Source organism: Rhodamnia argentea, chromosome 4 (genome assembly GCF_020921035.1).
Source record: "Rhodamnia argentea isolate NSW1041297 chromosome 4, ASM2092103v1, whole genome shotgun sequence".
Taxonomy (NCBI): Eukaryota; Viridiplantae; Streptophyta; class Magnoliopsida; order Myrtales; family Myrtaceae; genus Rhodamnia; species Rhodamnia argentea.
The window spans coordinates 26,920,831-26,933,331 of NC_063153.1; the positions used below are offsets into that span (position 1 = coordinate 26,920,831).

At 39.1% G+C, this 12,501-nt stretch overlaps 1 protein-coding gene across 2 annotated transcripts; it reads left to right on the plus strand.

Moving 5' to 3' along the window:
- The first annotated feature begins 1,106 nt into the window (after window positions 1-1,106).
- On the plus strand, window positions 1,107-3,903 carry LOC115743473 (cytochrome b-c1 complex subunit 7-2, mitochondrial). 2 transcript variants are annotated; one of them, XM_030678263.2, is made up of 5 exons: window positions 1,107-1,267; window positions 1,588-1,745; window positions 2,141-2,188; window positions 3,546-3,620; window positions 3,653-3,903. In XM_030678263.2, exons 1-4 carry the CDS (start codon window positions 1,174-1,176, stop codon window positions 3,612-3,614), a joined length of 369 nt encoding a protein of 122 aa, XP_030534123.1. In that variant the 5' UTR covers window positions 1,107-1,173; the 3' UTR covers window positions 3,615-3,620; window positions 3,653-3,903. The 2 variants fall into 2 exon arrangements, with proteins under 2 accessions (XP_030534123.1, XP_030534122.1); XM_030678262.2 differs by having other exon boundaries at window positions 3,546-3,903.
- Window positions 3,904-12,501: the final 8,598 nt, after the last annotated feature.

The following is a 12,501-nucleotide window of genomic DNA, read 5'->3' on the forward strand; positions in this document are numbered from 1 at the left end:
CAGCCGTAATCGGGTCAACTCACCACCACCCGAAGGGCGGCGAAGACCCTTTCCGACGCCGACTATACCGGGAGGGAGGCTAGCCTCGCAGCCCACCAGCAATGGCCCCCCACTTAAGTCCGAGAAACGCGTTGGGAGGGTTTTGAACCTTCGACCGCCTTACGCCTTAAGGCCAAAGAGCTCAAAACTCACCAAACGCGCCATGCCCGTGGTGGGTTTGCGGCCATAGTTCTCTATCAAAAGACTACCAAAATAGGAAGCCAAAGCACTTGATAGTTCATCGAGGAAGCATGCTCCCTATTCGTGCATCGTTTGGAGCCAACCGGCATTATCGGGACAGGAGCGGCGAAATTCGAGTCTAGATTCTGGAATTCTCTCGCGCGGTCTCCCGGCGTTCCGTTAGTGAAATTTAAGGCTGCGTTTGGTCGTCAGTATAAAACTCGGGATATGATATGTTTTATCCTATCCCGTGTTTGGTAGGTGTTCCGGATAGTATAATGTCGGATATAGGGGGATATAACCCGGATAAAAAAATCCTAGGGGAGGGGGTAGGATAAGGTCGGATAGGATTTCTCTTATCCATCATATAAAAGCTAACTTTCTTGTATCAATTGTTTCTATTTTCATTTTATTTATTTTTTTTGCAAAGAGGTTTGGAAATCTAATAAAATGTGTATATTTTCAATTTTTTTTTTTGTGTATGAGAACATTATTTTTATAGTAATAAGATCGGAATATTTCATGAGCATCACATAGGGCATATATGTCCTTTATATTGATATACAATTTCTACCAAATGCAGGATAGTATAGGATATGAGAATATCCAACTTTGAATCCGTAGTTCACCAAATGATGGATAGGATATGGCCAAATCCCTAGATTTCTTATCCTATCCTATCCAATCCTATCCCGACCAGAAATCCCGACGACCAAACGCAGCCTAAGGGAATTATAATATAAGCCAGAAATAATCCGGTTTAATCATACCCAATCCGAGCAGTGCCACGTCAGCAATCGGACCGGAGCCGTATCCGGGCCAGAAAAGCCCATGTGCAGCCGTTCCGAGGCCCACGAATCAACCCCGCATATGAGACGAGCACTCCGAAGATCCTTCCAGAAATCCATCGTCTTCACAGAGGGAACAGCTTGGGGAAACCGAGCGAGCTCGAAGATGTCTTCCTTCCTTCAGTCGCTTCTGGATCCGAAGAAGAACTGGTTCGCCGCTCAGCACATGAAATCCATCTCCAAGCGCCTCCGCCACTACGGTAGATCCCTCGATCCCTCGATCGCTTCCCCTTTCGTTTCGCATTTCGGCGTAATCGGAAATTATCAGTTCTTTCGTTTGCACATGGATTGATTTCGCTTTTTTCTTCTTTGTTCATTCTTATGATCGAATGCGGTTGTAATTGTTGATTGGCGTCCACTAGTCAAGCGGTCAACTACTCTGATAGTCTCCGGTGGCCTGTTCCATGTCTGACGAATTTTGTGTGAATTAGGGGCGGTTAATGTGCCGTCAGCTCAAGCTTCTGATTTGTTTTGGTCGAGTTCCGATGTTTTGATGCATTATGTGCTGCTGATACAATAGGGCTCCGGTATGATGATCTTTACGATCCTTATTACGATCTGGACGTGAAGGAGGCGCTCAATCGGCTGCCAAGGGAGATTGTGGATGCGCGGAACCAGCGCCTCAAGCGCGCAATGGACCTCTCCATGAAGCACGAGTACCTTCCTGAGAATCTTCAGGTATTGGCATTTGCAGATGGTTTGTCGTCATCCGGTGCTCGAAGCTTGTCTAAGTTTACAACTTGCTATGATGTCTTTAATCAGGCGCATCTTGAGCAATATTTTTTTTTTTTGTCTCCCATTGTGGTAGTTTGATTCAAACATTGTTGACAGTGAATGAGAGATTAAATCAATGATGACGAAATCAGGTTAGAATATGGAAAACTTGCAGAGGTGGCGCACATGCAAGCGTTTTGCGCTTCTTGAAAGTATCCTGTGTTGTTGGGTGTTGCTTGTTCACCGGCTGAAATTTGAGCAAGAGTTTTGTGTTTTGAGCAATTGCTTCTTAAATTGTATCGTCTTTTATGAAAAGAATTATATGGAGATCTTAATGTATCTCATTCTTACCCGTGCAGGCTATGCAAACTCCTTTCAGAAGCTACCTTCAGGAAATGCTTGCTCTTGTAAGTTTCTGTTACCAATAGGACAAGTATGTGTAGATTGCTTTGAATGCTGATCTGGCTCCATGCTTCGTTTGCATTGAGAGAGAACTTTTAAGCAGCCTCAGAGTCTCACTGGGCCTTTCACGAATCCTTGTTATTACTACATTAGCCTGTGTGATTGGAGTGGGTCTTTAGTTGTGTGAATTTACTAGTTCTCGTAGATTATATATGGAAATCAGACAATTTATCCAATGTGAAAGGGTGGAAAGCTTAAAAACAAGAAGTTATTTGTGGTGACAAGTTGCGGTATGCTTTTAAGGTAATTTCAATTGAGTACCATATAAATCTCAGGAATCAAGTAAGAGGCAATCCAAAGCACTAATAGGTGGCTCAATGTTTTGAATAATGGGAAGCATCCGTTTGGTGATCCTCAATATACTTGCAACTTTTTGACCAAAAATATATATGTATACTTGCAACTAAACATTCAATTGTTTAACTTTCTGTTGTGGAGAACTTAATTATTGTTGTTTTTCTAATCTTACCCTTAACATCTGGTCCTAACCCCCACTCTTAGAGAACTCTAAAAACGAGGGAAAATAAATATTTAAGACTTGTGCTATGCTAACAATCGTTTACTCCATTAAATCTATAATTAAAAGTAAAAGGATTATTTATCTTATGAACTCTTACATATTAGGATCTATGTATCTTTCTGAAGTTAGATGGTATGCTTTTCAGTACTTCTGGCTTTTGTAATGGCTTAGACATGAGTTACATATAAAACTTTTCTTTTAATCTTGTCAGCGTGATTGTGAAGTTCGATATGTCTATGACATGAAATGATCACTATTATTGATTTGAAGAGTGAACCTATGCTGTAAAAAAAAAAAAGATATGAAAGTGGCACATCACACTGGTGTTGTACAGTTTGTCTCACTAGCTATATAATATTATCGTCGAATGGAATAACTTTGTCTTGTCTCACTAGCTATATAATATTATCGTCAGATGGAATAACTTTGTGCCAGTTTTTAGGTCCTTGAGGTTATCTTCCAGTAGAATTAGTCAGCTGAGGCCCGTCTCATGTAACTTTGAATCTTTAACTCTTGCTTTGTAACTTGCTGAGTTTGGCAGTTGGTAGAAGTTTCGCATGTTTGTATGAATTGAACTCTGTTGTGACCCTTCTGTCCTCGGGTCGTGCCCTTTTGTCTGGTTCAATGAAATTACCTGCCAAATGATCTGTTAAAGTCATAGTTGAGATGATTCTTGGGAGCTGGTTTTCTCTGATTTGCTTGGTTTTAGATGATGGCAGCTAGTTATTTCTCAGTCTATACATGCACAAATCACTAAGAATCTCTTATGTGAGATTCGGCAGGTTAAGAAGGAGAAAGAAGAACGTGAAGCTTTGGGAGCATTGCCTCTTTACCAGCGCACAATTCCTTGAGCTCCTGGCCTTTTATGACTGGTGGTTTTAATCTCACGGGCCTCTTAACATGGTAGCCTATATTCTGGTGGAAATTTTCATTGCACTCTTCTATAAGGGTTTTCTTCATCCCAATTGCTTGTGCATTGCCAGACGGCAGTCACTATCCGGTTGTCATCTAGTTGAATCTGATGACTAAGTGACATCGACTTTTGTAATAAATTTATGTCTAGAATGTTGATGAGTACTAGATTAATTCTCTTGTCGTGCTTGTCTCTTTGCTATGGAATATAAAATCTTATTTGGTCCATTTCGTCCTTCAAGTTATCCATTGCTGTGTATCTTGCTTTCTGCAAGTTCACACCTTGTTTGGTTGGTTCACGATTCCTATATAAGTTTCAACAAACTGTCCATCGACATGATATCTGCTTATTGTCGTTCTTTGTGTCTCTATGGTTGCTAATTGGGAATGAAATTTAAGTTGGCTTCCGTTGGAATTTTGATACCTGGCTGGTCAAACCACAAAATAGTGTAATATTTTCTTCACATTGTTACGCTGAACTGTTTGGTGGGTATGATCCATATGAATCTGCTTTGAGTTAGGCCAGTTGGAAATTTGCGAGGGTGCGTGTGCCATTAAGGTAGAGATGCCTAAGAGTAGTACACTGATCAGCCGCATGACCAGTTCTGACCCAGTTTTTGGTTATTGTAGTAGGTCTGCATTAGATCATTGCATAGCAAAGGAAAGAAATGAAGTTTAGCTGAGGAAACTACAGCTAGATTCATGCTCGCCGCTACTTGGCGTCGTGGTCCTAATTTGGAGCAAAGGGCAAAGTGAAGCAGAGTGTTGCAAAGTTTAGCTCATGGAGAATTCGTGTAGTGTTACGCATCTGATAAAACTCTAGCGAGAACTCATGCCTGTTTAGCATTTCTCACTGTGATTTATGGCCAAGTTCCTCACCTTGGCGATACCTAGATTGAACTTGGGAGATTCTCAGTTGATAAGTTTGAGCTCGCTTATGAGGCCAAAAAGGCTCTTTCATGGCCGGCTGACGTAGGGGCCTTATGGACACTCGAGAGTGACGTCCCTATTGATGTTTCGAATGTTTGCAGCATGGAAAAAGTAAATAATTCGGTCATGCTCGCTCCATCATGCCCCTTGCTATATGGTTGGTCAACGAGGTACCTGAAATACCTGAATCACTGGTTGTTCGACGAGGCACCTGAATCACTGCACTGTTGGCGAGTTTGTCGCTGGAAGTAGCAGAGAAATGGTAAATGAGTACGCGAATTCCAACTGAGGTGGGTTGAAACCTGGCCCTGATCTCGTTAAGCTAATGACAGATAACTATGCCAAATCTTCCTATGCTTTAGTATCTTCGCATTGCGTACAATTCTGCAAAAGTCAGTGTACGAATGTCGAAGAGCAAAATACTTTGTTCTATATCATCCACGTCCCATTAAGTTCATCACGAAAGAAGAATCGGGGTGGGGAGGAATACGGAAAGGTAAGGTTAGGTCGGTGGATGGTAGTGATCTCTTCAAGTGTGCATGGCCAAGACTTGGCCATGTGATGAAACTGTGTCCTGCGCACTATCCCCCCCTACTCTTGATCCTCCAGGAGTGAGGAGATCAGATAAAAGAAGATACATCCAGAACCTGCACGTAAAAAACTAATTGAAAAAATCACAACTTCAAGATTACTGTCGAATCGATTTTTAAGTACTACTTTAGTAAGTTTTGATTCTGTTCAGTGAAACGACAGGATCCGCTCTTTCATGAGAAATTTATGATTTAGTTGCTTTAGCGAACTTTTTTCCTAAGTTCAAAAAAAGAAAAGAAAAAAAGAGTCTAGGGCTTGTGCAAGCTGCATGGGGAATTATTGGTGGGCACTTGCTGGTGCCAATCATATAAGCCAGCTTTGAATGGTTATGGAGGTAATGGGGTTGCTGCAATTATGTGTCATCTCCTCTTTGTCTCTCTTGCCCTGACTTCCATCTTCTGTGGATAGACAAAGGTCTGAAATCTAACTTATCATGATCTCTTTGCTCGCTCTGAATCAACCAGACGATTTGCAGAGGAAAAGAAGCGAGAACAAACTAAATGCTTGATCTTAGCAAAACCATCTGACCTCTATATTGCGCTTATCGGTGGCCAACAAGCTCGATTTGCGACCCGGTTCTAGGTCATAAGTAAGACTTCACTCTTTTCTTATATGCTAGCCAAAGATGTTTGTTTTCTTATAGGCTGTTTGGTATAGTTTTCTCCCAATGGCTTCGTCCGTGTGAAAGGGATGTCGCAACTTTTGAAAGCGTTTGGCAAACCCGTTATAGGCCCACCGAAGCTAAGCAGCTTATGCCAGCTTATACCTGCTTATACCAGCTTACAACGAGCCCAAGACAATTCATCTTTGGGGATTCAAGTGCATAATAGATCTAACAATCTAGGTGTTGAATCACAATGTTAATCTAGTGGGTGCATTCTTCTTATCATTCAAAAAATTGATCTCTCATTTCTTCATTAGCACTCATCCAAATGTGTCCAAGCAGCTCCTCTGGTGGGTTGAGATTTGTCTGTCGGGTAGGATGTCACTTTGCACGAGCAGCCTTGATGGTGACTTAGGCTTGCATTGAAACTGAAATTGTCACTTTTTCCAATCCAAATGAAAGAGCCCCTTCATAGGGACGAGTTAATGCAATGAAAGTTCTAAATCTCGTCAAAAAAAATTTAATCTAGAGTGCCTAAAATATTCTAAGGGTTAGTCACAAAACATGGGATCCATCAACTGCAGTTTGCACATAAGTTTTAGGGCTAATTGTTTTTTCAGTAAAAGTTTAGGTGTTAATTAAATCAATTGAAATGTTTAAGACTTGATTACAAGTTTAGAACAAGAATGAACCAAACTTTTTTTTGGCAATCCGTACGTGAGTTTGGAAATTGTGGTGCAATTTTTCCATTATTTCAAAGTCAGGGCATGCATCAATCATCTTCGACTCAATACGTGTGCGTTCATCCCATTCGTCAAATTCGACGTGTTATTCTTAATTAGACTTGCACGTTATAGGGTGTATTGAAATATCCCATGTCGCTTGACTATGGGACTTAAACTTTTGAGTTAGACTTTTTAACAGTGCCTAAAATGTACATGTACACGGAATTGGATCCAACATTTGAAGACAAGGGTTTGAGTCACCCTCAATCTCATAAGACAAGTTCATCAATGCAGTGGCAGTGTGTGCATGCATGCATGTGCATGGTCTCATTTTGATGGTCAATTCCGCTGTTCTTAAAAGATTTTGTCCCCGAGAAAAGAAGATATCAGCACCGATTGATTTGTCTCTTTTCAAGCTTGGAATTCCTCAAAATGCAATAAATAAATAAATAAATAAAACTCTGTGTCATATCAAACTCAAAGGCTTGACCCTTTACTCACCATTTCCATTTTCAGCAGACATTTCTCCCCATGCAGAGGAAGTTCCTTTGCACCAGTTCAAAGATTGAGCTACAAGAAGTATGAATTCATGCATGACTATGAGGGAACCTGTTTCTGTAGATAATCTTCAAAGTCTGAGCAGGAATCAATTCTTCAATATTCTGTACAATCTCTTTCTTCTTCTTCTTCTTCTTCTTCTTCAGTTCTTTTATATTTGATTACAACAAATAATTGTGATGTTGTAAAACAAAAGATTTGAACTGTAGAATATGTTACGACATCTTCGTATAAAATCACGATGATTTATTGTAGTGATGTATGGTGTATTGAGAGATGTCAATCCAAGCATTGGCCGATCAACTCTTGGATTGACATCTCCGGCCATGCAGCCAACATGTAAGTAAAGGATACTAGGCTCGCATGGTAACACTTCTGAAGCGGGAATCCATTTGATAACACAACTTTTGAAACGAAAATCCGTTTGGTTACATAATTTCATTTTTCTGCTTCTCAAGCAATTTTTTGTTTCAGAAGTTATTTTTGAGCAATTTTCAGAAGTACAAAAAAAAGTTGGATTGATTTAATAGTATGTACAATCTCTCTATTTTATTTCTTTTTGTTTCTTGCAGTTCTTTTATATTAGATTATAACAAATTATTGTAAAATCATAGATTTGAACTATATGGCGTGTTATCTCATTTTTGTATATAATTACAATGATCTATTGTAATGTTGTATGGTATGTGGAAAAAGCACTAAAGAAGTTTTAAACTTATTGCATTGATACCAATTCAGTTCTAAACTTTTTAATTTAACCAATGTAAGTCTAAACCTTTTACATTTGTGACAATTCGTCCATCGGATAATTTTTGGCCAAGAATTGCTGACATGGACGTTGACCATTTTACATGACACGGTCGGCGTTGACGTGAGCATTTTCAACATTATTTAATAATTTTTTGGTCTTTTCTTTCTTTATTATTATTATTATTTTTTTTTGGGTTTGAGGATCGGCAAAGGTCGCCGGCCACGGGCGAGGTCAAGACGCCCTCACTGGCACCGGGAAAGGGTGTTGCGACCCTCGCGCAGCAATGCCCCCACCGGATTTGGGTGTTGTGGCCTCACCCATATCAAGCGAGGGTCGCAACGCCCTCGCCTAGCCCAGATTTGGCAAGGGTGTCACGGTCCTCACTAGATATGGGTGAGGGTACCATAGCAAGGCTTGCAAACCCTCTCCTAGTGGCCAGTGAGGGGTGCCTAGTGATCCTTGCCGGCGTTAAGGCCATAAATGTAAAGAAAAAAAAAAGAAAAAAAAATTATTAAAAATATCCACATCGGCGTCAACTGTACCTAGTAAGACACCGGCATCCACATTAGCAATTTTCTGCTAACTAATAGCCAGATGGATTGAATTAATGCAAATGTAAAAGGTTAAGGACTAAATTGGCACTAATACAATGAGTTTAGAATTTTTTTTATACTTTTCCCTATCCTATATTGAGGAGTATCGTATACTAATTATGAATTCAACCCGTCAAAATTCTAATGATTTTTATTTGACTTAGTACCAACGTTTCTCAACGCCATAGATGAATAAAACTCCCTAGCTTATCAGATAATGTGTAATAATCTCTTGGGAGATAAACTGAAGATGTCAAGACGTACCGGTTAATTTTGAGGTAGATCGTAATGTTTCTATTCCCATGCCTCTTATTTAACTCTTCCTCCTTTGATTGGACTAATAGTGGGAGGATTATCACAAAAGTCCTAAACCTATTGTAATTGTGTCAATTCAGTCCTAAAACTTTTTTCAGTCCATTTCATTGGCTAGGGCGGATGTGAAATTTTTCAAATAATATTTTATCAATTTTGAGTTTTTACTATTTTTTCTTTTCTTTAGCTTTTTTTTTCCAACATTTGAGCCCGGTGAGGGTCGTCGATCAACCCTCACCTAGTCCGGGTGAGGGCTGTGACATCCTAGCCGAGGTCGAGAAGGGCCATTTTGCCCTCGCTTGGCCGGATCCGGTGAGGGCCTTGACATTCTCGCCAGAGCCCTAAGAGTTAGGGAAAAAACTAAAAAAAAAAAAAAGAAAAGGAAAAGAAAAAAGAGAGAAATTATAAAAAGTTATGAAAATATTATTGAAAAAAATACATGTCAGTCTTGGAAGTGCCATATTAGCACCAGCTGGCCAAATGAACTAAATTGACGTAAATGTAAAAGATTTATGACTAAATTGGCCAAAAAAACATTCTTTAAGACTGAATTAGTACAATTGCAATAGGTTTGTGACTTTTTTGGTAAATTTTCCGACTCAGTAGCATTAGAATTTGGGATCTTCTCATTTTTTTTTTTTTTTTGAATGAATGAACCTAAATTATCTAATGAATGATCTCTTTTAGGTCATATCACATAAACTGCAATGTGCCATGGCCTCAAGGGGTTCAAATTGGGTAATTAATAATTTGAGAGATGTCAATCCTAGCATTTGCTTATCAACTCTGGCCATGTAGCCAACATGTAAAGGATGCTAATGAACGTGGACCTAAAACTTAATCAGGCATTTCTTTTTGCTTTTGTGATAGCAAGGCAAAATCCTCTATGTGGGTGAAAAACCTTTTTTTCTTCATTTTCGAAAGATGAAAGGTATTAATGTTGCTCTCATGACTGTCGCGACCTAAAAAATCAGGTTTCTAGGTTAATGGATTATTGGGTTAATTAACTAACCTAGCTCGAGTTCTCCCGAACTCTACCAACTCGCAACTTATGGTTCAAATAATTAACAAGCAAAAGGATTTAACTTGGAATCGCCACTAATCAATTCATGGTAGGCTGATTAGACACATAAATAAAGTATCGGGAGAAATACTTTATTTTTACGAACCAGAAATTCATTGAATTCGGGAACTTGGTTACGCTAATATTTCTATTAACGCCCTTTCGGTACCTTTCATTTCAATGAAAATTATCTGAGTCGGCAACTTACAAGGATTGTGATTCAAAGTTCCAAAGGTGCAATTATTATTTTTTTATTTAAATGAATGATGCAATGCATGAATGTAATTGTGTTGTGAGAACACAATTATTCTAATGAGATGAAAAAGTGACGATTATTCTAATATGACATGAATGCATGATGGTTTTTTTATTTTATTTTAAAGTTTTTGAATCCTAATGACATGCAAAGCAACGTGAATTCTAACCTACATGTTATGCAAAAATGACATGAATTTAATCTAAATGACGTGTTATATTAGACTAGACTAATCTACTAATTTAAAATGAACGAGCCTTATTCTAAATGACGTATGAATGCGTCATGGCATCAATGACTTATCAAATTCATGACATAACATATAATACGACACGTAAAAAAATAATATGATGAAATGACATGTCCAACTATATGACATGTCAAACTTTGATGACGTGGCAAAATATATTACATGACTAATCAATGCGACATGAAAATGACATAATGGCTATGTGACTAGGTCTAAACAACGTGCATATGTAAAATGAATGTGTTCAATCTACCCGAATAGAATGTTTTAAACTATATGCAATTTACATGAATGAGATATTTTTGGTGTTTGGAATGGATTTTTTTATTTTTTATTTTTTATTTAACAAATCAAATCATGCATGATCATTTATGAAAATATCTTCCGATTCGAATTAGATAACAGATTGGATCGAGGAATCAAATCTGGTGGTTAAGATTAGATATCTCGATCCCCGTGCCATTGAGACAAATCTCGGGGTCGAGATTAGTCCGAATTTGCACGTTGTTGGTAGGGAATCGCCCTTTAATTCGAAACGGTTTTCTAATCTAAAAATATGCTTGAGGTATCAATAAAATTCAAATAGGCAATTATCACATACTGCTATATCAACAGATAAAAACTTGCCTAAGCAAAATATCATTCGAAATCCATATAAATTCAAACAAGAAACGAACTTGAGCAAATCGAATTTACCTAATCTGAAATATTTCAGATTTTGTTTCTTGTATTCGAATCTTCAATGGATCGAGGTGGCTTTCTGATCGTAATCAACGGAGAGGCGCACTACCAAGGCTCGAGATCGGCGGACAGCACCACCAATGAAACACGTCCAAAGAAGAGTCGTTTTGGACTTCAAACAGCGGTAAAAAGGCCCCTGGACAACAGCTGAACTTGTGCCTAAACAATCCCGAAATGACGAGCACTTTGCGCCGAATAATATAATTATCACTCTAAGCGATGCCCAAAAATCTGCACTGAACATTAGCCCAAAAACTGCACTGTTTCTGTGCCAAACAGCAGTAAAACTTCCCAGGACAGCAGCAAAATTTGTCTTTAAACAGTCGCATGAGCTTGCTCGAACAAACCTTCGAAGCCAGCCTTAAACAGCCACCAAATCTTGCGTGAACAACAACTGGGACAGCACTGGAAAGCGATGAAACAGTGCTGGAATGAAGATGAAACAATAAGCAGCAGTAACGAACTTTGATGGAGCTGTGACGCGTGACGGTGGGACAGCGGTGGACGTCGACGGGGTTATGTCGGGCGACAACAGAATAGCGATGGCAACAGCAGGTCGGCGAAAGAGAATTAGAGCGCGGGGGAGCTTGCGACAAAGGAGGATTAGCGCATTGATGAGCTTCGAACGGAGGAGGGTTTCGACCCTTGAGGGAAAACCTTCGAACTCCGTCCCAAACTCACGTCGTTTTTCTCCAAGTTTTCTAAGCCGTTCGTGTAGAATCCCCTCAAATGGCCTTTATTAAAATTTTGTGGCCTCTCCTGTTCAAGTGAGAATTGCTCCCTTTTATAGCCGACGAGCATGTGCGCTTTCTAAGCGGTGGGAGAATTGATTTTAAATAAAACAATCCCGTTGAAATCTCCAGTCTTGTTATTTTACCCACTTTTCAAACCACCAAATCAAGCCACAATCTTCTTTTTCGTTCCCCTACCGATGTGGATGCGTGAATATCTTTAACTGTATGGGCTCATCTTCTCTTTTGTTCGTACCCCTTTTTTTGTCCACACCCCTCAAAGGTCAAGTTCGTCCAACACCGGTCCGACTCAAATGTGAAATGTGAATGCAAGTTAACAATAATAAGAACAAATGAATTAAATGCAAGATGATTTAGTTATATTTTTTTGTAGGGACTAAAATTAATCCCTAGTTTTTATGCAAATTATTAAATAATCAAAATTTAGGTGTCAACAATGACATGTATAGACATATTTATTTTTATGCCTTTCTTCGAAGTCATTTCACCATATTTGACCAGCACATTGCACGGATTGACAAAATTTCCTTCTTTTTTCCTTTTGTGAAAAGATATCAAATAATTGGAACTCGATCCCTTTTTCTTTTTGTCGTCGTCGTCGTTATTATTATTATTATTATTATTATTATTATTATTATTATTATTATTGTGTGGAAGAGAGTGGGAAGCCGACAGGGTGTAATCCTTAAGGCACTCAAAT